The sequence below is a fragment of the Platichthys flesus genome, chromosome 20 (assembly GCF_949316205.1).
Source record: "Platichthys flesus chromosome 20, fPlaFle2.1, whole genome shotgun sequence".
Lineage (NCBI taxonomy): Eukaryota > Metazoa > Chordata > Actinopteri > Pleuronectiformes > Pleuronectidae > Platichthys > Platichthys flesus.
This window is the reverse complement of record NC_084964.1, coordinates 20,639,234-20,664,772: the sequence shown is the minus strand read 5'-3', so window position 1 is coordinate 20,664,772 and position 25,539 is coordinate 20,639,234. Positions and strand designations below refer to the sequence as shown.

Below are 25,539 nucleotides of genomic sequence, written 5' to 3'. Positions count from 1 at the left end.
AGAAAAACCAGTGACCTGAGCATCAGTTCCCTGTTGGACTCTGAACTGCAGCAATGAGATGCTGCTCTGCTCTCATACAGCTGACTCCAGGATCAGACCCTCACCCCCCGAGGACCACTAATGATCTGACTCCTCATGGAACCTCAACCTCCTCTTCGATGGAACTTTGATGAGGAAATAAGTTGAGTTGAATGTCAAGAGAGAAACCAGATCTTTAATAATTCAGAAGAATCTCACGTCACAAATGAAAGAGTTTTTCTGAAGGTTCAATTCTGAATGAGTCTGATTCATTTTCTCTGATGAGTCGAACATGAACTGTTTGATTCAAAGGCTGAAAATCGACTAATGATGATGATCATTATTTGATAGTGTAAAGGATGAACATGAGAAGGTGAACTCTGCCCCCTACTGGACAAACACTCACATCACATCTGCATCTTGTTCTTAAGGTCGTTTCTCTTTGAGCTCATTTTGACTCCTGCGATTCAATTTCTAGAAAAATTATACAACTCAAGATTCTGACTCAAGTTTACGTGTCAGCTACTTAATGTGTCTTAGTGGAAATAGCTCTTTATATAAAACACGATACAATTCATCCAGAATACCAACGATGCGACGATATCGAAATGCATATCAACGTAAAATCTCACCAACGCACCTAAGATTGGAAATCAATCTTTTTCAGCTTTGAGAGATTTACGTTATTTCTAAGTACAAGTTTTTTACTTATAACATTTGGATAGAAAAACAATTTATATTATGAAGGAAAGCAACATGTTTTATTTGTGGTCAAATTGACTCCAGGAAACCAAACAATGTTTATCATTCAGAAAGATCCTATTTTAAATGGAATATAATCAGACCATCTAATACGACGAGTGCTGTAACGGAACCCACATTCATTCAGCAATAACTTAACAAATAACAGGTTTTTAGTTTCTATTCTTGTTTTTCTATTTTTGTTTATGTATTTTATAGATTCATGAATTCATTGGTCAACAAATGCATTAATGGATATTTCACAATAAAATGCTTCATTAGAGTTTAGCTGAATTTTTTTCAAATTTTATTTTGTCGAGTTTGGTCACGAAAGGGTTATTGGGAGGTGGTGACGTCAGTGTCAGCTGTGAGCCTGTGTGTGTGTCTGTGTGTGTGCGTGCGTGTGTGCGTGCGTGTTTCCTCTGCTGCTGCTGAATCATCCACACACACACTCATATATAAACACGGGGCTTTTATTTTGACAGTTCTCTGCTGACTCCGCACGAGCAGGATTCTAAGGTGAGCCCGTGCAGGTGACAGACTCGGTGGAGACCCCGTAGCGTGGATCAGACCGAGGCTCTGCGGAGACGCTGCTGCCGCCGCTGCTGCGTCCGGCCCCGGGTACGTGTCCTGCCTCCTCCCGGTGAACCCTCCGTGCTCCCGGGGAGTGTCCTCCCTCCTCCCGCTGATGGTCCTCCGTGCTCCCGCTGATGGTGCTCCGTGCTCCCGCTGAAGGTCCTCCTTCCTCCCGGTGAAGGTCCTCCGTGCTCCCGGTGATCCTCCCGGTGCACCGCCTCCGAGTCCTTCCACTGAACGTCCTCCGCCTTCCCGGTGAATCGACGCTTTATTTACCGGAACTCTTCGTGTTTATTCCGGATTGAACCGAGCTCAGGTCCTCCGGAGCAGCCGGAGCCTATGGACCGTGACACCGTTTCCGCTTCCACTCGACAGGTGAGTTAGGACGGGAGAACCGAGCCGGTAACACAACCCCTTCGTTATCAACACACACGGAACCGCTTACACGCACGCAGACACACACCGGGTAGAAGCGGGTACCGGGGGAGGTTCTGTGAGGTTCTGACCGGAAGCGAACCACACGTCGTCATCCTGCTGCTGAGCTCATGATGGTGACTTCACTGTTTCTCTCTGGTTCACACGTCTTCTGTTGAAGCTCCTCTTCGGGTTGATGGTTCGAATCTCCTTCAAGAGGAACACAGGACTCACAGGCTGACTCAGCAGGTCTCATCACACAGGTCAGGTGACGTCATACAGAGAAAGAATAACTGACCAGAAACAAACAGGTTGTTGTCTTCATCTGAATGTTGTGTAGTTTTCACTGTTGATCCAGTAACACACGTCCTCCAGCCCTGGTCTGGATGGTCCCATCGTTCACTGGAGGTTCATCAGAGATCTCCACAGCAGACCAGGCAGTCTACACACATAGATATCTGCTCTCCTTTTAATTGTGTGATTAGCTAATTGTATTGCTTTAAAAGTACTTTGTGTATTTTATCCTTTAAAGATAAATTAAATTACAATACTTAAAACTCCATCACACTGACAGCTCCACCTTGTGACCATCCCACAGTCATCACACATTCAGCTCAGTCACTGGAGAGGAAGAACAAACAGCTTCTGTTTATTTATTTTAGAATCGTGTCATGTGACCACACCCCCACAGCTTCAGGTCAAATCCAGCTGTTGAGTCGTCGCTGCTGAAAAACATAGACTAGAAGCTCCTGAAACGACAGAACATCATATTTAGTTAGAAGAGGAGGAGGAAGAAGAAGAGGAAGAAGAAGAAGAGGAGGAGGAGGAGGAGGAGGAGGAGGAGGAGGAGGAGGAGTGAAGTCATGGAGACAAAGTGAGGAATGTGACGACTGGTTCTCCGTCTGTGGACGTTCCTCTTGACAGCAGAACATTCCTCGTGTCCTCAGCTCCATTGTTTACATTCTTTAGATCCACTAGTTTCACCTCCTCCTTTCCTCTCCTTAACACCACTGCCAGGAGCAGAACCCGGTTCTCTGAGGGGATGCTGGGTGGTTCTTACCTCGGCACCACTTTAGAACCGGCTGGTTTTAATTGTTTCTGACATTTACAGTGGTTTCCACAACTTGCTCTGGTTGTAATGGACTTTGGTTCTGCAGGTTCTGTCAGTTGAATTGTTTGAAGGTTCTGAGCCCGGTGGTTCCTCCAGTTTGTTGGTTCTGTGTGTGTGTGTTAGTGTGGTTCTCTGGATCGGTTGGTTCTGTGTGTGTGTTAGTGTGGTTCTCTGGATCTGTTGTGTGTGGTTCTCTGGATCTGTTGGTTCTGTGTGTGTGTTAGTGTGGTTCTCTGGATCTGTTGGTTCTGTGTGTGTGTGTGTGTGTGTTAGTGTGGATCTGTTGGTTCTGTGTGTGTGTTAGTGTGGTTCTCTGGATCTGTTGTGTGTGGTTCCGGCTGCAGAACGGAGGCTCAGCCGGTGTCAGGGCAGAGGAACCTGGTGACAGATCAGTATCTGTTTATTTCTGTCCTTCTGCTGGAGTCAATACTGGGCTGGAGGATCTGCTTGTGACAGAACCGAATCATGTCGAGAACCCAACAGTGAAGAAGCAGCTGCCTCACTGTGGTTCTTCAGTTTGTGTTCTGCTGAGATCCGTCCTCAGGAGATAGACGGATCCCTCGGGTCTCTTCCTGGAAACACGGTGACGGTGCAGAGTTCTGCTTCACCTCCAGGCTGTGAATAATTCATGTTAGTTCCTCTGTTTCAGTTTAAATCCCACGTTTCTTCAGGCTCCATAACAGTTAACGTTCCTCCTCACAGAGACCAGCAGCCGTTCCATCTGTTCTACCAGATGAAGAGAACATCTGTCTGGACAGGAAGGACACAGGGTAAATTCATTTCACTTTCTGTTTCAGGTTGAACGTTGTCTCTGCACAGAAGCTGAGGCTCAGACCACAGAGCGGCAGCACAACCAGTTTATTACAGGAACTATTACCAGAATGTTCTGTGGTCATAACTCACGTCACAGAGGTGAAAGGTCTGCGAGGTGTCAGAAAGTAACTTCATGAGAACAGTCATGTGACAGGAAGCCAGATGTGGTTAGATGATAATCGAGATGCTGATGCTCGTCTCCCCCGTTCATCAGTGAGAAGCTCTCAGCCTCCTCCACGTTAACCACCTCTCCTCCATCTGAATCCTCACTTACCCTCTCAGGATAAGTCCTGTTCAGCAGAGGGGTGTGTCTCTGAGTCTTAACTTTAAAGACGTACACGTGAAGGCCGTCTTCAACACGTCTGTGATCGTCCTCGCTGTGAAGTCTGGAATTTCAATGATTCACTTTATGAAACCACAAGGGAGGATGTCAGTGAGAGTGATGTTGTTTGATCAGGTTAGAAGAGACACCCAGTTTGAATTGAACCAATCACTGAGCTGCTTAACAAAGAGATGGGTTCATTTCAAACAGCAGCTTCACTCATTAAAAACAGGTTCCGAGTCACTGCTCAGTCCAGATGAGACATTCAGTTGAAACCTTTAAATGACAAAAGCAACAAGAAGATGAATCAATATAAAATAAGCAATAGTACCAAGTGAGAGTGGACGAGTCACAATTCATGAAGAACAACAAACATCCACAGCAAATAGGCCCATTATACATCAGTTAGCTTCCGTAGATTAGCATCTCTCTCTCTCTCTCTCGCTCTCTCTCAGGAAATACTCTGTGAATCTCTTCATCTCACTCTATGTCTCTCTGTCTCCTCTCTCTCTCTGTCTCTGTCTCTGTCTCTCTCTCTCTATGTCTCTCTGTCTCTCTCTCTCTCTCTGTCTCTGTCTCTCTATGTCTCTCTGTCTCTCTCTCTCTCTCTCTCGCTCTCTCTCAGGAAATACTCTGTGAATCTCTTCATCTCACTCTATGTCTCTCTGTCTCCTCTCTCTCTCTGTCTCTGTCTCTCTCTCTCTATGTCTCTCTGTCTCTCTCTCTCTCTCTCTGTCTCTGTCTCTCTATGTCTCTCTGTCTCTCTCTCTCTCTCTCTCGCTCTCTCTCAGGAAATACTCTGTGAATCTCTTCATCTCACTCTATGTCTCTCTGTCTCCTCTCTCTCTCTGTCTCTGTCTCTGTCTCTCTATGTCTCTCTGTCTCTCTCTCTCTCTCTCTCTGTCTCTGTCTCTCTCTCAGGAAATACTCTGTGAATCTCTCTCTCTCTCTCTCTCTCTCTCTCTCTCTGTCTCTCTCTCAGGAAATACTCTGTGAATCTCTTCATCTCTCTCTCTCTCTCAGGAAATACTCTGTGAATCTCCTCATCTCTCTCTCTCTCTCTCTCTCAGGAAATACTGTGTGAATCTCCTCATCTCTCTGTCCGTCCTCTTTGTCTCTGACCGGGTGGAGTCTGTCTCCTCCCTATGATCAAATCATCATCACTTGTGTATCGCTCAGCTGTCTTTATTATCTTTAAAGTTTCACGTCCCATTGATACGTTCATGCAAATCCTCCGTCGTCCTCCTTGTTTTAAGACATGAGTTCTGTAAAATGTCCTGAAAATACTGTTTCCACATGTGAAGCAGCAGCAGGTAGTCGGGTCCGACTCGTTCAAACAGGAACATGTGGGAACATCCAGGCGAGGGGCGGAGCCTGTAGAGCAGCAGGGGCGGGACATGATGTATAAACTCTGCCGTAGAAAGATCAGTGTTGTTGTTTCCAGCTCATCCACACCGGGTCGGCCCTCAGTCTTCATCTTCTACGTGTCCGGCTCCTCTTCTTCATCCTGAGATGTTTGTGTTCTTCTAGTTTCACGTCACGTGTTAGAAACCTCGTTCACACGTCCACTCGCTCTCTGGGAAGCTTCCACACATTGTCCTGCTGGTTCCTCACATGGTCTCACTCTGACATGCTACACACATGTTACCAGGAGGCTGCAGGAGAAGATCCAGAACATATGAGGAACATTTCAGGAACATGTGAGGAGAAGGTCCGGACTTGTTGTCTGTAAATAGCTTCATTTGTCGCCTCACTCAGACGTGTAGCTTGTTTGCTGCTGGAATTGTAGAAGTAGGTTCCTCGGCCTGGGGGGCTGGTGATGTTGGGGGGGCTAGGTGCAGTGTGGTGCATTATGGGAGTTTGGTGCAGGGCTGTAGAGAAAGAGTTGCTTTGTGGCAGATTAATGACGATGTTGGTGGTTGGAGGAGGGGGGGGGGGGGGGCGTTATTGGAGGGAGTGAAGGTCCAGAGCCTCCAACACAACAGGGATCTTGTCCACGCCAAGTTGCTATGCAGCTAGCAGAGAGGGGGGGTGGGGGGTGTCTCATGGTGGCCTCTGTGTTTCTTCTTGTTCAGACTCAGACGTTCTTTCTTCTCTGTTTCTGTCATAACTCTTTAAAAACACTTCACAGACGCAGTTTGATTTAAAACATGAATTCCCTCAAACGGCTGCCTGTGTGGGTTTTGAGTGGCAGATCGTGTGTGTGAGGAACCAGGCTGAAGGTGAGGAGACCCAGTGTGTCCGTGATGCTTTGAGGAGGAATCAGACACAGGACGTGTCAGCTGGTGACACCAGACGATGAAAAGGTCCAGATGTTCCTGAACTCCACACCAGGCTCAGGAATCAGTTCGTTGAGTCTCTGACCCTGAGGCTCCGCCCACACTGATACAGAACACATGTCACAGGTGAACAGCTTTCAAACTAAAACGAGACCAGTTCTCCAAAGGCTGGGGAACTCCACCCGGTGCCACCACAGCAGCAGGGAGGAGTTTTAAAGCTATTACGTGACAGTGTGGGCGGAGCCTGAGACTCCACCTGTGTTTCCACCAGTCAGATTCTCAGAGACTCGACTGTAGCACATCAGACTGAGGCTCAGTCATGTATGAGGCTGGTTTATTCAGCCACACTGTGTGTGTGTGTGTGTGTTAGTTAGTGAAGAGGGTGTGTGTTTGTTGGTTTAATATCCAACAAGGCAAAGCATTCATGTAGTGTGTGTCACATCTGGCCTAAAGCTGTGAGTGTGTGTGTGTCCATGTTGTTTTTCTGACTCTGTCACTGGTTGTTCTTCCCTTTTAGAAAATATATTATTTATTTGAACTTGTTGACCTTTGACACAGGATCTAAAACCCTGTGCTACTTTCGCCTCCAGAACATTTCAGGTCCAGACTTCAGTGTTGTTGCTCTTTTATTCTGAAGAGGAGGGAGGTGTGTTAGTTGTGCGTCTCTGTGTTCTGCTTGTTTCTTTCTGTCTGACTGGTTATTCAGACACTGAGCATGTCGGGCTGAGAGAGGAAACATGTCGCTCACTCTCCACGGATCAAATGTCCTCCACAGACCTGACAGGTGAAACGTCATCACAGCAGAAATCAGATAAACAATAGTTATCTCTCCAGAGAAGAGTCAACGAGTCATTGGTTACATCATGTGAGCTTCAAACCTTGAACCAGCTGCTCAGAGTTCAGTTTCTCCGAAGGACAAGTGGAGAGAAACACACAATCACATTTCTTACAACACAACAGACTGTTTGTTTTCCAGCTTCTTATTCAGGAGGTTTCAGATTTGATTGTTTTTACGAAACTCACTGAAAGTAATGGGCGGTGTGGCCTAGGGGGGAGAGTGGGCGTTCTCCAACAAGAAGGTTGCCGGTTCAATCCCCACTCTTCCCCATCTGCATGCTGAAGTGTCCTTGGCAAGATACTGAGCCCCTAAATGGCCCCTCATAAATGTTGAGTGTACTAATTGTAATTCACTTTGGACAAAAGCGTCAGCTAATTGACTGTAATAATGTAATGTAATATAACTTTCACAAGATGATGTAATGAAACACAACTAGAATTTACACAAAGCTAAAAAGTTGAGAATTAATGATAAGTTTTCCATTAAAAAAACAAATGATTCTGCCAAATGTGGAGAATGTTAGGATACATATTCTGTTTGTAAAATTCGAAATTGATTAGCAAAGTTTTTTTTCCAGTTATTTTGAATCAAAAGATTTTCCAAAATGGAGCTATGGTGAGGTTAATGCAGTGTACAACTCACAGTCAAAAAATAATCAAACACTGCAATAACTTGAAATACTTGCTATTTTTAATTTAAAAGTATTTTAATACTATTTAGTGGGAATATCAGTGAGTCACCTGAGCCGTATAATCAATATATGATGTAGACAAATGATGATTTAGTTTATCACTGATCTTTCCATAAAGTTTTGTGTTTGAATGTAATGCAGCGTATGAATCTTAAACTGTTACATACAGTCCAGGGTAGTTGATGTTGAGTTACTATTGTGAGCTGTGAAAGGGAGAGGATCTAAGATGGAACCCTGAGGGACACCTCTGTGGGTTAATAGACATGCTGTGATTCCAGCCTCTCTCAGGTTTTATAGCCAAATCATCAGATAATCAAGACATCAGAAAGTACAAATAAGTGGAAGAACAGAAACATTAACATTAGTTGTCTAGGCTGTTAATAGAAATGTGTTGATGAATGTTGTGCAGCGTCCGCCCCCAGTTGTTTGCTTCAGGCTGAGCAGCAGCAGCTCAGGTTGCTGTTGATTCATTCATCACTGAGTGATAAGGGAAGAGGATCCGGCCGCTGGTGGAGAAGCAGAACTTGTTGCTTGCTTTTTTATTCTCAGCTGCTGAGAGCTTGTCTTTATTAAACCGAGCCAGTGGAGGAAAAAGACGTCCACACGGTCGGGTCAGTCCTGAGCATCTGGCGTGTCCCCGATCCGTCACGGCCTTTGACCTTTTCTCGGCCTGACGCCCGTTGATGAAATGTGACCTCACCGAGTGGAAAGACTCACCTGAGATCAGCTGTTTGAATGTGAAGGGACAACATCAGTCAGGAGACAAAGAGTCACTGAGAAGGAACGCTCACACAAACAGGACCATGTTAATAAACATGGCCTCATCTGCACTGACATGATTAGTCCATTAAAGATTCGTCAATTGACAATCGAAAAATATAAACAGTTTTATTTTCAATTCCTCATTAAAGTAAAGAGTAGATTGAAATTTATATGAATAGCTCATATTCACATTTCACAATTGATCTCATAGGGCATATTACTAATGAAATTGTTATTTAAAAAAAATAATCCATATAAACATTTCTAATAAGATAATCAAGCAGATTGTGTTAATTATTGAACCTGATGGTCCAGAGCTTTGCACATGTGGCCCGGTTTGAAGTGTTGAGCCTCCTCTGGCTCTCGAGCAGTCGGCCGTGGATTCCTCTCAGATCAGTGAACAGAGAAATGGAGCATGAGCACATGGATGACCTGCTGGGTTTGTGGGCCATGTACAGTACGAGGGGGGAGGGGAGGAGACGGAGGGCAGAGTCTGGAAAAGAAAACCAGACGCTTCATGATATGTGGTTTGATTCAGATTGTTGTGAATTCTCAGTGAGTTCAGGAGTCGAGCTGAAAACCCGGAGCTCTGCAGGGCGGCTCGGTCTGTGGAACCTTGTGACGGTTATCCTGTGTATCAGGGGCTGAAAACATATAATGTATAATATCAGGGGTCACGTGGTCACCTGACGTGGGATCAACCTCATGCTCTTTATCCTGCAGGGTTATGTATCATGTTAGGAGGAGCAGGTGATGGTTTTATAAAAGAACTCAGGACTCTTGTGTTTCTCTCACACTGAAATCACAAGTCATCTTCTGCTGGAGATAAGAACATGTGCTCTTTTAATTTAGGCTTCCAGAAAAGCTTGTGATGCTCGGTGTAGCTGGAGGTACGGTGGCCTTGGGCGGACAAATGACTGTTTCTTTCTTTTCCCAACATCAGCACCATGTGCTCAGACTGCAGGGCTGGAGAAGGATGTGTTCTGGTTTTAATTTGGATTGTAGAACTGAGAAAGTGGATTTATACCTCTTGTAGTTATTTTTATTAAAGAATCTGGATTATGAATAATGTATCCATACATAAATAGAAACTACACAAGTCATCAGTGTGATAACAACTGCCTACCTTACAGAAACCAGGGTTTTCAGTTTGGTCCGTGTCCCATTTGTTAACATGGAGGGGGGGGGGGGGTGCAGACAGTCATGTCCTCACACCTTCATGATGTTTCTCCGTCTGTACACGTGCATGAAAACCTCACAACAGGATCTGTCGTTTGTTTCATTCAGCAAAGTGTCTGATTTTCAATGAGACACACACACACACACACACACACACTCCTGGAGACCTGAAACAGGTCCGCCTTGTTTCTGCCTGCTTCAGGCGTTGTATTTGTGTGTGTGTGTGTGTGTGTGTAACCGTTTGACTGATTGCTATCTTTCTGTTCTGCAGCTGATTGTTTTTATTACGGGTGTGGTTTGTGTCAATGTGTTGAAACTCAGCAGATCAGTCTCAGTGACTCTTGTTTCAGTTATTTATCACTAAATAATTAAAAGCCACAGCTTCTTACTACTTGAAATTATCTAAACTATAATTACCTTTTTAAACTATAGTTATCCTGTGTGTGTGTTTCCCTTACACTTCTTCAGAGGAAACACAATAAACATGAAACTGTGACATTTTCGATAGTTGAATCATCGTTCAGTCAAAACATCAAAATATTCAATCTACAAATTTTCTGAGTTATACAATATCTTAATTATGATGTTTGATCCCTTACAGATTGATCCATGTAAGCACTTAACTTCTATTGTAAACTTCTTCTGTAAACAGAATAATGAGTCGTCTCTTAAAACGAACACAGCAGCTTGAACACAAACAATTAATCACATGTTGTGTTTCATACATGTCAAATGTTACTATTCATAATTAGTCATGTTTTGTTTAGGTCAGAATATTCAATCAGAAAACTTCTTCATCTGAATCCCAATGTTTGATCGTCCAGTGTAAACTGACCTCACAGTTTCACGAAGGACAAAACTGTTTAAAGAATACAACATCTTGAAAACACGGAGCAGGAGTTTGAAGTTCTTTCCCTGATTAACAGATTCTCTCTTTTCTCCGCCCACTGCAGCTCCACTGGCTCTTTCTCCATGGTGAAGTGGGCGGGGTCTGATGTCAGCCCCTCCCTCTTGTCTTGTCCACACTCCTGCCATGCCCACCATGGTTTCTAGGCTGCCCAAGTTTGGTTCGCAGCCCAAATCCATCGCAGCCTCCAATGGTGCTCAGATTTCAACTCCGACCGCCGGCACCGTCATCAGCGCCGCTGCGACCAGCAGCCTCCTCACCAACGGGTTCTACCATCATCCTGGCCCGATGGGGGTCAACGGTAGCGTAACAGCGCCCCCCTCTGCTGTCAAGAAGAATGGATTCATCAGAGTGCCGACTTCGATTTCCATGAACTGGAAGAAGGAGAACAGTAGGACAGAAGATGGCCCCGACGCAGAGCGCGAGTGGAAAAGAGCAACAGGCGGGAATGTTCTCCCCGGCAACCACATCCATCAGTATTATAACCAACGACAGGGATCGGCAGCGGGGGGGCGAGAAGCCAAAAAGTCGACCACATCATTGGCAGGAAAAGTTCGTGGTTATAGTCCGCCCGTGACATCATCATCGTCTCCGTCACCACAGTCCAGCCCGAGAACAGTTCCTGTTTCTAAACTCGGCTCCCCGGGTTCCAAACCGGGTCAGACCACGTCCAGGACCAACGGGACAAAACGGGCTCCAACTGGTCTCGCTGGATCTCGACCGCGGACTGTATCCAATGGTTCCCTGAGGCAGCCTCACAGTTTTGCTCGTCCTGGTTCTGGTCCCGGTCCTCGATCAGGTTCCCCCTTCCTGAAGAAACCGGCAGCCAGCCGCTCACACTCCAGCGACAGCCTCGGCTCCGCCGCGCCGGTCCAGCTGACTGAAGAAGACCGATCACGTAGCCTCACCCAGGTCCGACAGCAGCCCTCCCCCTTACTCATCCCTTCCTACTCCAATAAGAGAGCTGCTGAGCGTGGCCTCAGAGAATCAACCTCCTCTCTGGGTCCACCTAGAGGCAGTTTGGTAAAGTTACCTGTTATTTGCCACACTCCAGAGGGAAGAGGGGGAGGGGTCAAAGTTCCCCTGAGGTCAGGGGTCAGCATCCCCTCCCTCCTACCCCCCTCTGCCTTAAAGAAACCCCTCCTACCCAGCCTCGGCCCCGCCTCCAAGCCCAGCGGTATCAGCTACAAGCTGTCACGCCCGTCACTCATCAAGCAACCCCGCCCCCTGCGGATGACCGCGCCCAGCGTGTCGGGAGGTGAACAGGAAGTGAACCTGGGTCTGAACTCAGCGGAGATGGCGTCTACGACAGGAAACAGCCCAGGTGTGAGATTCTGTACCAGCCACTGCTGCCCCCTACTGTTTTTCTCTGTGAATCACTTTTCTAATAGCCCACCCTAAAACCATATTTCCCATATTATCTATTCACCCTATGCTGATGGGTGGGTGTGGGGGTGGGGTGGGGGGGTTCCAGGTTCCAGGGGTGTGTTTAAAGCCTCGTCCAAGGTGCATTCAGGGACTTTCAGAAGTTTTAACGTCCGCTAGCTTAGCCACTTCTAATGGACTTTAAGGCGTAAGCATCTGAAAGTCCACCAGTAGTGGCTAAGCTAGTGGACGTCAACATTTCTGACGGTCCCTTAATGCACCTCATTTGAAATGAGCAGCAGACACTGTACATAGATGAGTGAATTTTCATTTCTGGGTGAACTTCTCCTTTAACATCTATTTTTCTTGTGATCCTTCTCTGCTGTCTCTGTTTCTGTTTCTCACGAATCTCTGATCCCACCCCCCCCCCCCATCCCGCCCTCAGAAAGAAGCCCAGAGGCTCTGGAGCCGGAGGGACTGTCCACGGAGCCCATGTCCCAGACAGAGGTGTCGATTGTTGCGGAGACACTGGAGGACATGTCTCTGTCTTCAGCCTCCTCTCTGGACAGGAACGACACCAGTCAGGAGTATATGGACGACTTCGACAACCTCGGTAAAGATGAAGGGAAACGCACTGATAGGTTTCCTGTGTGTGTGTGTGTGTGTGTGGGAGGGGGGGGGGTCTTAATATATTCACAGATCAATATAATTATTGCTCATTAAATAATGATCACTTCAACTTTTGTCTGCAGGAAATGGAGGAGTTGGTTTGATGCTCCTTTCCTCCAAAAACGATGAAGACGACTCGGGCCTCGACCAATCGTGTGCCAGGTTTGACGAGGACAAGGCGGCCAGTAGCGGCGCCAGTAAGGCAGTGGGTCTGTGTTTCCTGGAGGACGGGGTGGACTGGGCCGCTGTGAGGTTAAGTGGTGAGTGCTGTGGGATTGACACACAGGTCAGGATGGTTCTGGAAATGAAATATTACAGATTGTTTCTCTCCAGGCGATCGAGCGGAGCATCATCTGACCAGCAGGAGGAGGTCGAGTCAGCCCGATTATCACGAGCAGGTACAACCATCAAAATGATCAATAATCATAATCGGAGAGAAAAACTCTGTTCTGGTGCATTAACAACACAATCATCTGTTCCTCACACGTTGCTTCAATCAATCACAGTTTGTCTCTTCTTTGAGATCGAGGTTTAGTGTAATCTCTATTGAGATTAGTTTATTTATACAATCGGATCAGATGAAGCCTAAATCCTCACTTTGACTTTGTGTCATAATGAATAAGACTCGTTGCCTCATGAATCACGATCATGTTGCAAAGTGATGATGCAGATAAACAATATGCAGCGTGTTTTATGATCCAGGTTCCAGGTGACTTTGTTTATACCGTCTGTCAGGAGGGTTTTAAATCATTGAAGTCAATTTAAATAATTGAAATGATATTAAATGATCCTGCAGGGCTGAACAGCTTGATATGAAATAATGATTAAACTGAGTTAATGTTTATGACTTACTGTTAGTTGTCTGTAAGATTTAAAATGTCTGCTCTATAAACAATAAGCTTTTAGTTGGAGAATAATAACGAGGCTCAGATTTAAATATTAAAACTGAAGAAAAAAAAGTTTGACTCTAATGTGCTTGAAAGGTTATTAATCTATTGATTAAAACCAATACAATTCTAAAATGGATATCTTTCTCAATAATTAAGAGGGTGAAAGTACAATTAACCAGAATTATAAAAACATTAAATATTCTGATTAATAATCAAACTGAAGAATTTCAGGTGCTTGAAATATGGAGATTGAATTTTCAGAAACAATCAGAGCTGTGATTTTATTCATTGTGATAAACATCAGATTATATTTTTTACTTTGATCACAATACAAATATGAGAGACAGATTTTAAATAAATGTATGTCCTCCTCTTTGCAGGGAGGTTCATCCCTGGATCTGTCGCCCTCCGACAGCTGTGGGTCGGGGGGCACCTACATGTGGGACGAGGAGGGTCTGGAGCCCCTAGGGGGCGCCCTCACCACCGCTTCCATCAACTGCAGCAGCACCCACCACATCGGGAGCTTCGGCTCGGAGGCCAACAGCATCGTAAGGCGTGTGCGTGTGCGTGTGCGCGTGTGCGTGTGCGTGCGTGCGTGCGTGCGTGCGTGCGTGCGTGCGTGTGTGCGTGTGTGTGCGTGTGCGTGTGCGTGTGCGTGTGCGTGTGCGTGTGTGTGTGTCAGAGAACTGAGTCACAGTAGTGAACTGATCTGAGGACAGTTTTTAGTCCATTTTAAAGGTGTATCTGAAACCAGCTCAGTTGAGTCATCTTCATCACTTTGGTTTTGGCTCGGTTCAAGTAAAACACAAAGAGAAACCAGAGAGTTTAATATTCCAGCTCCGCCCATCCTCACACACGGTGACACTCAGCATCCACCAATCAGATCCAGCTCCTGTGTTGTGTGTTGGAAATCAGACTGGTTCGGTCCCAGCAGATTGAATGGATCGTGAAACAGATCAATCGCAAGTTATTTGTCTCATATTCTCAGTTTGTCTCACAGATGTCATCAAGAGCAACTTCCTCTGTTCTTAACTCAAAGAGTCAAACTACAGACAAACTTAGTGATGAGTGAATGAAGCTCAGTCCCATGTGAGGAGCCTCTCCCAGGACACACACCTGCTGATGGAACTGAACACATCAACACAACATGATTCACTACATGAGAAGAACCAGTTTGTAACTTCATGGAGAAGTTTGTGTCCGAGCAGAAGATCCACGAGTCCAGTTTAAAGTTGAGTTGATAGAAACTTCAAACCTTGAGGAAACAGAAGGAGGCAGAAACCTGCTTGTTCATCTTCAAAACTTCTTTATGTAAAGATTTGTGATTGACAGGTCAGTTAGCTCTGGTGAAGCCCTTTGGCTCCCTCTACTGTCTGTGCTGTGAATTCCAGCTGCCCACTGAGCCGGTGTCAGCTCAATGTTCAGTAGTTTATTAGAACTTTAACTTCAGTAAACAGTAAGTCAGAGAATTTAGAATTAAAATAAACCTAAATGTGAGATTGAAGGTGCAGCTTTGAAACCTGTTCTCACTCTGGTCTCATAATTCACCTGCTGGGATGTGTGCGTGTTGCTGAAATGCATTGTGGGAGTTGTAGTGTTCATGTCCGCAGCGTGTTGAAGGTGTTTGAGGTGTTTTCTGCCCCAGTCTGTCTAATCAGTGGTTGTGTATGGAGTTCAGTTCCAAACCGCTCATCAGGCTCGTTAGTGAGCTCCTGCCTCCTCTGTGTTGATGAGCTGTGATTGAGTCTAATGAGCCTGTGAGCCTGAACGATGGGATGAGATCCACCACTGACGTCTCCCTCGTTTAGCCTCTTCATTTGTTCAGCCGGTTTTTCTGCAGCTCTTCAGTTTTCATATAAAATTGTATCTCACACAAAGAGACCAGTAGGGGTCACTGTCACGCTGAGGACACACCTGACTCAAGAAGAGTTTCTCTTTCTTGAGGAGGATGGTCGGAACTAAGAAAGCTTGATTTTTGTTAGAGGCCGTCGTGAAGTCAAGTGTGAAATCTGCCTAGTGGTTGTTTGTTTGGCTTCAATAGGAGACGGACGCAGAGATTAGTTCAGAGCGAGGAGGAGAAACTAGAAACAGAACTGAGAGTGAAGTCAAAGAGCAGAGGAGGAAGAGGAGAGACGGATTTAAAGAAGAAGAGAGAGAGAGTTATAGTTGATGTGGATGACTGAGCTCAGCAACCTGTGTGTGTGGTTGTGGGGTTGTGTGTGTGAGTGTGTAGATGCAGCAGCTGCTCAGGGTGAACGTCTGGCTCCTCTCAGGTCACTGTTCTGTGACTAAGCCTCCACAAGCAGGAAAACATCCAAACAAACTTGTTCGTGTGGAGTTTAACTCTTCGTCTCTTCATCCTCATCTTCGCTTTCGCAGGAACTTTCTCTGTGAGCTGAGGAGAAACTTCTGAATTGAGTTTAGATTTGATTTATAACTGATCAGCACATGAACTGTAAATGAAGATGGGACACGTATCGTCCTGTGTTTGTGTGTCTCCGTCTGCTTCAGGACGTCTTGAACACCCTGGACTCTTGTGACCTGGAGGATGATGATCTCATGCTGGATGAAGACTTTGCAGAAGATGGCTCCCTCCACAGCGGTGCGTTAACACAGAGTTAAAGAATAGAACCACACGTGAATTAATCACAAACTGACCAAGATCCAGCTTCTACAGCTGAATGTGCTACATCAGGTTTCTATGTTTTATTCTGTTCTATTCTAGCTGATGCTAGTTGGTGGAGACGTTTGTAGATAATAGTCTGAAATAGCCCAATGTTGAATAGAGGACGTACGTCCAGTTAACTGTCTAGGAGCTAAGATATTCACGTCTAGTTTAACTTCATGGTCTGTTTCAAGCTTTAATATAAACCTAAGAACATTTCACAGATGTGTGGCGTGGTGTCCATCATCTTAGTTCTGATCATGTGACTGATCTGTCCCCTGCAGACGGAGAGGGGCTGTCCCACATGGCTCAGTGGAGGAGGAGGCAGCTCTGCTGGGGGACGCAGGACGTCCATGACAATGAGAGGTGAGGAGGGGCCTGTTGAGCCAATCAGAAAGCCTCATTTCAGAGTGGACATGTGTGAGAAGGTCATGGACGTATTTAAAAGTTGAAAGTTCCCGCTGTGCATCACGTTCACTCGATTCCCATCATCCCGTCAGTGACCTCATGTGCTACAAGCTCGCTGAGGATCCTGGGAATAAGAGAACCGACGCCACCAGGGACGATGACCTCATTCTTGACCTCTGTCCTTCCAGGTGATTCAACACAAAACATCTTCAGCATCATTTAAAATGATAAAGCACGTGTTTTTCTAACCTTCTTGACACCAGTGAAGAAGCTGTTTAGCTTGAACTTAAGGTTGTGGGACCTGTTCCCTCTCAGGACTCTGGGAGCTGGTGGTGTGGATGTGGACGACCTGGCTGACGACTGCTCTGCACTGAGGTCACAGCTGGAGAAGCTGCAGGTGTTCCTGCTGCAGGTCAGAGACAGTGATGGAGATATCCACATATCACAACATGCACAGATTCAACCGGGATCCCTTTATACATTTGAGTCATGAAGCTGCTCGAGAAGTTTCAAGATTTTGATCCAAATGAAACATTTTAAACTCGAAACTCTTATTCTCGTCTTTTCATCGACTTTTTGAGAATAGTTTTTTCACAAGTCTTTCTCCAAAGTCGCAGAATATTTAAAATGTTTCATCATGTTTGTGTGAATGAAAGGAGCAGGTTTGTTCTGACTTGTTGTGTAACTCTGTCTTCAGGAGGACGATGTGGACGAAGACACTCTGACCACTGACACTCTGAGTCCTGAGACCAACCAATCACCTCTCAGCTCTGACACTCAGGTCAGTTTCAAGCTTCACTTTTTAGCTAGCAGTCAGTTAGGGTTAGAGCTTAAAGACACGATGACAGAGCGATGTGGACACTGTTCCAATTTGATGTTATAAAACTGTAAAAACTGCAATATCTTCACTTTCTATTCAACAAACCATTAATTCTGTTAATGTTGAACGCAACTCGTGAACTTTTAAGTTTGAGAAGGTGGTGACCTTCACCCGAGGGGATATGAACTCTTCTCATTCAAACAGCCTCGCTCACTTATACCACAGCTGTCAAAACTACATCTCCCAGAATGCCTTTCCACAGCCCATGTGTGTTTTGTGTGTGTGTAGGTGCAGGCTCTCCTGCAGGAGGTGCAGCAGCTCAGGGAGGAGCTGAGGAGTCGGGACCAAACCATCGCTCAGCTCACACTGCAGCTGGTGTGTGTCTTTCTATGCTAGCATGCTAACATCATCCTCGACCTGTCGACTTCAAGTTAATAACGTTACATTCATGTGGAGTTAATGTGTTTCTACTGATGAAACATTTAACAGAATCCAAGCAAGAAATATAAAAATCATCTTTAATAAATCTGTGTGTGTGTGTAGACTGTTCCCTCAGCGACTGCCAGGTGTCGTTGTCAGGAGATGACAGGAACGAGGGATGGACACACACAGACGAGCAGGACGGAGAGAGAGAGCGTGGCCTCGCAGACGCCCTGGAGAGAGCACACGGTGAGCACACACACATATGAAAATTAATAAAACAAACAACGTGTGGATGGGTGTGGTTTCCTTTCAGGAGTCTCAGGTTTGAATCCCATCTTCTTCATTAGAGTCAGACTCATATTCTTCTCTGGAAGCCGATATTGGATTAAATTTCCAGATGGAGATATGTCGGTACATATATGTGATGAAAAATATGATGTCGTTATAAAAACGACTGAAACACAAATGAAACCAAAAAATATAGAAATCAAGTCCACGTCCTCCTGTCGTCTGTCCTCCGTGTGTTATGAAGCAGCCTCTTCTCTCTCTCTGTCTCTCTCTTCCTCTCTCCCTGCCTCTACCCCCCTTTCTCCCTTCCTCTCTCTCTCTCTCCCTCCCTCCCTGCCTCCCTCTCTCTCTCTCTCCCTCCCTCCCTCCCTCTCTTCCTCTCTCCCTGCCTCTACCCCCCTTTCTCCCTTCCTCTCTCTCTCTCTCCCTCCCTCCCTGCCTCCCTCTCTCTGTCTCTCCCTCCCTCTCCCTCCCTCCCGGCCTCCCTCTCTTTCTCTCTGCTGCTCCTCAGGCTCTCCCTCCTGTTCCTTTCCTCTCTCCTCCCTGGCAGTACCAGCGCTCCAGGCCTTACAGGGGGAGGCCGAGGTCGGGCATCCCCTCCCACCTCGCTAGAAAAAGTGAGTTGCATATGCCCCCCCCCCCCCCCCTCTTCTCCTTAGACCCTGATTAACCATCATCTCAGTTTTTCATCTCCCCCTCATCTTCCTTATGATTTCAAATCTGACATCTTTACATCAGGAGTTATCTTAAACCACAATAATCCAGGATTTAAAAAAGTTTGAAATTGTATTCAATGTAAATAACGTGTGTTTGTGTGTGTGTGTGTATGTATGTATATATATATACACACACACACACGCATGATGATATGATGTTTAGGTTCAGTCTGAGCTGAAGAGTCTGAAGCTCTGAAACAAACGAGGTCTGAAAGAGTCGTGAGGAAGATGCTTGAACATTGAGGTGAAAGGTCAGAGGTCATGACGTTAAATCAGATTTGTATTTATTCTCTAAACGACTCGGCTGAAACTCGACGGCACAGAATCAGAAGTGGAGATAAAAAGTTTCTGTGATTTCAGATTCTGTCTGTTCACTTCAACTTTCTGTTATTTTAATTAAAACTCAACTTTTCTTCATTTCTCACATTCTTCCTCTTCCTCTTCTTTTTCTTTTTTTGGACGTATTGTTTTAAATGGGTTTCCACTTTTTTATCCTTTCAGTTTATAAATCCATCCTTTCCGGCTTCTGTCCTTCGACCTTTTCATTTGAAACCCTTGAGCTGATCTGAGGACAGTCTGAGTGTGTTTGAGAGTGTTGTTTTTCTTCAGGTGTGTTTCCTCCTCTAACCTTCGTCCCTCTGTCCTCTGTCCTCTGTGTCCTCGTCTCCGCCCTCGACAAAGAAGTGGAAAAACTAGTGCTTTACTTCAGTGACACAGCCTGGTACAGTAGAGACTTTTTTATCTTCCTCCATCTTCTCCTCCTCTTCCTCCTCGTCCTGTCAAAACCATCAGACAAAAAAACCCTCAGTTCTCGTTTCAATACAGATGTAACTGAACCCTTACAGGTGTAGTCGTTTATGCTCGGCCACTAGAGGGAGTAACAGCCTCACGTTGTGTGTGCGTTTGTGTCTTTGTTGGGTCTAAAAGAGCAGCAACACATTTGGTTGTAACCTTTTGTTCAAAAGCATCAGAGTCACTTTTTATTATCAGATCAAACATTTAAATGTAGGAACTTCTCAGAGTTTCACTTATCATTTTAATTAGTTTTATTTCACTTTGTCAGATACAAATTCATCTTTAATGTATTTATAATAAGAATAAAGAGGAGGAGGAGGATGTTCACTGCACCGTGAGATGTCTCTTCTTCTCCTGTCAGCTCCAAACGAACAGTTCACCTTTGTTCTCCTCTTTTATCATTTTAATTTGAATAATTGAGCTAATTGATGATGCAGCCTGAAGTGACATTCATCTAACGAGCCTCCGGGGGCAGGAGAGTGGGTATGGATGGATCGTGTGTGTGTGTGTGTGTGTGTGTGTGTGTGTGTGTGGGTGTGTGTGTGGGTGTGGGTGTGGGTGTGGGTGTGGGTGTGTGTGTGTGTGTGTGTGTGTTCCTCCATCCCTTATCAATCCATCCTGTAATCCATTATTTATGGGGGATGGACACTGACACATTTTGAAAATGGGAAATGTCCAGTCGGGCAGGCCGCAGTGCCTCTAATGACCACCAGGGGGCAGTATTGCTTCATGTTTGACTGAACCTTCAGTGTTTCACTAATGGCACTGACTTAAAATGTAGTTATATTATGTTATATTAATGCAAACGAAGAAAACCTCACATCAGTTTGTCGTCTCACATTCAGACAGAATATGTATCTATTAATAAAGACAAATAGAAAATAATCCCAAGTAATTACTTGTATAAGCAATAATCAGTAAAAAGTAAAAGTGAAATTAAAAAACTTAGAGGATGTTTGAAGATGTTCGGCTTCATTCACCAGTTTCATTGAAAAACGTGGAAGCTGAGCATCAAAAAACAAAATTAGATAGATTTTCAAGGTGAAATAAAAAATGTAAAAAGTGATGAGATTGTTTGGAAGCAAGGGCTTTGGAAACAGAGACGAGAACTGATGAGGGTTTTATAAACAGAGAAACTTGAAAGTGATATTTTTGGGATTTGAAGACATTTTATAAAAGATCACAAATAGAAATTGAAGCTCTTGAAGAGTGATGGTGTCTTAGTTTAGTTATAGTTTAGTTTTGAGTCAGAAACTCTGTGGAAAGTTTGTGTTTTTGAAAAGTGAAAGATTATTTGATTATTGAGCGAATATGAAAAGTTGTGAAGTTTTGAAAATGATGACGCATCTTATGAAAAGAGATTTTATTTGACTAGTAAAGCGAATCATGGATGGTTCAGTCTGGGGACGCTGTCGATAATCTAATCATTTCAGCAGCTGCAGGTCTGAAGACATGAATCCATTTTCCTCTGAGTCTGAATTGATTTGAACATTTATAACATTTAAGTTCAGCTTGTTCCTGGTTGGAGAGTTGATATGTTGAATATGTTTAATCTCTGCTGAGGCTCCGTAGCGTCTCCTCGTCCACTTTATGAACGTCTGGAATCAAACCGTTAAAACACTCGAACATCTCTTATCCTCCGTCTCCTTCATCGGTTCATCCTGTGTTCATCTTCATCCTGTGTCGTCTTCATCCTGTGTTCATCTTCATCCTGTGTTCATCGGTTCATCCTGTGTTCGTCTTCATCCTGTGTTCATCTTCATCCTGTGTTCATCGGTTCATCCTGTGTTCATCTTCATCCTGTGTTCATCTTCATCCTGTGTTCATCTTCATCCTGTGTTCATCTTCATCCTGTGTTCATCTTCATCCTGTGTTCATCTTCATCCTGTGTTCATCTTCATCCTGTGTTCATCTTCATCCTGTGTTCATCTTCATCCTGTGTTCATCTTCATCCTGTGTTCGTCTTCATCCTGTGTTCATCGGTTCATCCTGTGTTCATCGGTTCATCCTGTGTTCATCTTCATCCTGTGTTCATCTTCATCCTGTGTTCATCTTCATCCTGTGTTCGTCTTCATCCTGTGTTCATCTTCATCCTGTGTTCATCTTCATCCTGTGTTCATCTTCATCCTGTGTTCATCTTCATCCTGTGTTCATCTTCATCCTGTGTTCATCTTCATCCTGTGTTCATCTTCATCCTGTGTTCATCTTCATCCTGTGTTCATCTTCATCCTGTGTTCGTCTTCATCCTGTGTTCATCTTCATCATGTGTTCATCTTCATCCTGTGTTCATCTTCTTCCGGTTCAGCTCTTTGTGCCTCGGTTGGTGAACTCGTCCAGAAGTGAATAAAAGGGTTAGGTTCACAGTATCAGTATAGTATAAAGTAGTAGTTATATTTTCAGCTGCTTGTTGCCGTACATCATTGAATCTGTGGCTGAGCTGTGTAAAGAACACGGACGTGTTAACGTTCCACATGTTCCACATGTTCTACATGTTCCACATGTTCCACATGTTCTACATGTTCCACTTCGTGCTGTTCACGTGTGACGAGATCTAAACGCGACTGAAACGCACGTTCAGGTTCACAGCTTCTGTTTCTGTGTGTTTCAGTCACAGGTACTTCACTCCTCCGGCCAGGACGACCAGGAACCACTGACGGGCAGATTGTCCACGCCACTGCCTGCCCAAGCTCCGCCCCCAGCTCGCCCCTGCAATGAGACGCCATCTGACCCAAACGCAACTGACTTCACGACCAGAGAGGATGATGGGAAAAGTTCAATGAAAGAGTCCAGAGGAGCCCACAGCAGATCACTGAAGCTCCCGCATCCCTCCAAGCTCCGCCTCTTCCTGTCTCAGACCTCCTGCACGCCCCCCCCCTCCACGACCAGGGCGTCCAAGCCGCCGTCGACCCTTCTTGACCCAGAGAGCCACGCCTCCTCTGGGGTTAGGCTCGGAATGCTGGACTTCAGCTTCGGCTCGTCACGCCTCCCGAAACCAAAGAGCCACTGAGCGCTCATCTGGCGTCGCCCCCCCCCCCCAACAAGGTGGGGCGAATCTGAAAAATGAAAAATATATTTATCATATATTATTTATTTATTTTTCAGTGAAGATAATAAAGAGATAAAGACTAAAGTTTTTAAATTAAACAATCAATAGGAAAACACAGATTTTAGTTTAACATTTCCAAATGAGCTTTTTAATCTGGTGTTAGCAAACTGACGGCGTAGCTAGCATGCTAAGCATTTCTCACGAATAAGTGGCTGCTAATGCTAATGTTGGTGGCTAACAGCTAACAGCTAATCACTTTGAAACTAAAGTGTCTCATTTATTCCATTATTTAAATTCGATTTAAAGCTAATTCGGGTTTCAGGAAAATGAAGTTTTTCCAGAAATGATAAATGTTAAGTTATTTAGTGATTGTACGTTTAGTATTAGATTTGTTTTCACTCGCTGCGTGCTAGGAACCAGTGTCTTTGTCTCTCGGTGCCTGGTTCGCTGTGGGGACGTGTTGGCGCCTCCTACTGGACGAGCTCAGCCTCCAACCTGCTGCTCACATCAACTCTCTGAAGTCCTTGTCACCTTCTTGTCATGTGACTTTGTCCGTGTCACATGTTCGATCCTCGCTTCGTGTTTGGTTCCACGTTCTCCTGAGCGTTCCCTGTTAGTTGAGAGATCGTCCTCCTGCGCCCCCTGGTGGAGAATCGGTCTGAAGGTTCTACGTCCCTTTGAACGACCGGGACACAAACTGCTTCCACTTTCTCTCCTGCGACCAATCAGACGCTCCGACTGGCGACACGTGATCGTGTGACTTTCCCTCCAGCTCCGCTTGCTTCGATATTATAAACTATATAAACAGGACACTATGCAACAGGTTCAACTCTCCCTGCCCGAGTTCCTCTGAGCCACAGCAGAGACGCAGTCGTATGAACATTTATGCAAATAACTGACATAGTGTAGGTTCACGTTTCATCCAGATGATGATGATGATGATGAAGATGATGATGAAGAGCTTGACCGCCGTGACAAGGATTAACTAAAGTATCAACATGTAAACAACAACATTATCAGCTGATCAATCGTCTCAGTTTGTAACGAAGGAGGTGTCCCTCCTCTTCATCCTAGACACACACACACACACACACACACACACACACACACACACACACACACTCACCTGAGAGCAGCAGGTACCACTCCAGTGTTGTAGATAAACCCAGTTGCCATGGTGATGTAGTTGGACAGCCATGGCAACCGCCGCAGTGTTGGGATTTTGTGCGTGTGTGTGTGTGTGTCTGTGTGTGTGTGTGTGTGTTACCAGGTTCACTTTCACCTCAGAACAAACTCACGAAACTTTGAGTCTTAACGAAGGATTTGTTCATGAAGAGAAATAAACGTTAATCTTCCTCCGGCTGCTCGTCGTCCAATCAGATTCAAGCATCATGTAGTTTACACTTCATCTTTTTAATGTTTTATTTAATCTGAACCGAGTGAAACTTTATTTAGATTTTCACCTTAAAAGTCTCTGTTATCTGGTCTCTCGTTTTCTAGAGTCTGAAAACGACCACCTGATGATTATTAACTCTCCGTTTTCATTTGTTAATTAATCACAGTCGCACAACTCCCGACATTCTGAAGATATTCACATTTACACATCTGCCTGAAGACTTTTAATGTGAAGGATCTGCAGGAAGTGTTCACTGACAACAGTAAAAAAGAAAAGTGTAGAAACAGAAGCAAGTTTCATTCTCGTTTCTAAATCCTAGTGATTCCCCAAATATCAAAAACATCTTAAAAGTGACTCATATTAATGAATTATTACATTTAATAATCTTTGTCAATGTTGGTTTGTTCCTGAAGTGAAAACACGTGAAACCAGGTGAATGATTGTGGATGTTTTTAGCATCAGCTGCTTCAGGGTCCATATTTCTGTATTTCACTGTCTCAACTTAACTGAAACGTTTATTATCAGAGTGTTGTCCTCACTCTTCATGTCTATACAGTTATCCTTCTCTTTTATTTTGAAAGGCTGAAGGACAGGTATTTTATTTTGACAGACCTCCTGCCATTTCCTGTATCATTTTAATTTTCATGTAATAACTTGCCAGCGTTTTCAATCTCGCCACCGCACAACATTAATTTATGTGACTGTACAAACTGCTGTGATGAATACATCGTGTTGTTATGAATAATGTTCTTACACTGAAGCTCGAGCTTGTGAAGCATCTGGCTCTGAAAATGCACTTTAATGAAACAACTTTTATTTCTGTATCTGTTTTTGAGTTTTGAAATCTGATTGAATCTGCGTTTGTCTTCAGGAAGTTGGGCCTCATGTTAAAGTGTCAAACGTCCTGAACCACAAATTATTCAAATAAAACATCCACTGAATTATTTTGGAATCAGAAAAACAAGATTTTGTTGTTTATTTATAAACATTTTGTGACGTCAATGCTGCATCAGTTGATATTCTGACCTTTGAACCCTGCTCTCATTGGCTCAAACCTGCATTGGAGCTGTTTCATTGGTTTGAGTGTGACGACGTCCATCTCCTCACATACGATTGGCCGACACAGCTCTCTGCCTGTAGCTCATTGGTTCATGTTGATTGTTCTCTTCTGTCATTGGCTGAAATAAAAATAATCCCTACTTGAAAACTGAGTCTGACGCGCATGTTTGTGTGACCTCTGACCCTGGAACAGTTCGGTGGGGGGGGGCTAGGGAATGCATTATTCCTGTGTGTGTGTGTGTGTGTGTGTGTGTGTGTGTGTGTGTGTGTGTGGCACACAAACAAAGATGGCGGCAGTAAACATCAGCAGCTGCTCTTAAATCTCTCACTAAATTTAACAGCCTCCAC

The 25,539-nt window shown here is 44.8% G+C and overlaps 1 protein-coding gene across 3 annotated transcripts; it reads left to right on the top strand.

Moving 5' to 3' along the window:
* Positions 1–1,206: 1,206 nt before the first annotated feature.
* ccser2b (coiled-coil serine-rich protein 2b) lies at positions 1,207–25,339 on the top strand. Of its 3 annotated transcripts, XM_062414228.1 has the most exons (16): positions 1,207–1,710; positions 10,698–11,975; positions 12,462–12,629; positions 12,769–12,945; positions 13,019–13,083; positions 13,956–14,123; positions 16,087–16,177; positions 16,525–16,606; positions 16,741–16,836; positions 16,964–17,060; positions 17,346–17,429; positions 17,757–17,843; positions 18,012–18,137; positions 18,691–18,796; positions 19,577–19,616; positions 22,299–22,479. In XM_062414228.1, exons 2-16 carry the CDS (start codon positions 10,739–10,741, stop codon positions 22,342–22,344), a joined length of 2,670 nt encoding a protein of 889 aa, XP_062270212.1. In that variant the 5' UTR covers positions 1,207–1,710; positions 10,698–10,738; the 3' UTR covers positions 22,345–22,479. The 3 variants fall into 3 exon arrangements, with proteins under 3 accessions (XP_062270212.1, XP_062270211.1, XP_062270210.1); XM_062414227.1 differs by lacking the exon at positions 19,577–19,616 and having other exon boundaries at positions 22,299–22,540; XM_062414226.1 differs by lacking the exons at positions 18,691–18,796; positions 19,577–19,616 and having other exon boundaries at positions 22,299–25,339.
* The last annotated feature ends 200 nt before the right edge of the window (positions 25,340–25,539 follow it).

What these genes read in the sequence shown, in the direction of transcription:
- ccser2b (XM_062414226.1), top strand. Translation starts at nt 10,739, where the DNA reads ATGTCAGCCCCTCCCTCTTGTCTTGTCCACACTCCTGCCATGCCCACC. An exon ending in CTCTCAGCTCTGACACTCAG is followed by an intron (nt 17,430 to 17,756) that starts GTCAGTTTCAAG and finishes GTGTGTGTGTAG; the next exon opens with GTGCAGGCTCTCCTGCAGGA. An exon ending in CTCAGCTCACACTGCAGCTG is followed by an intron (nt 17,844 to 18,011) that starts GTGTGTGTCTTT and finishes GTGTGTGTGTAG; the next exon opens with ACTGTTCCCTCAGCGACTGC.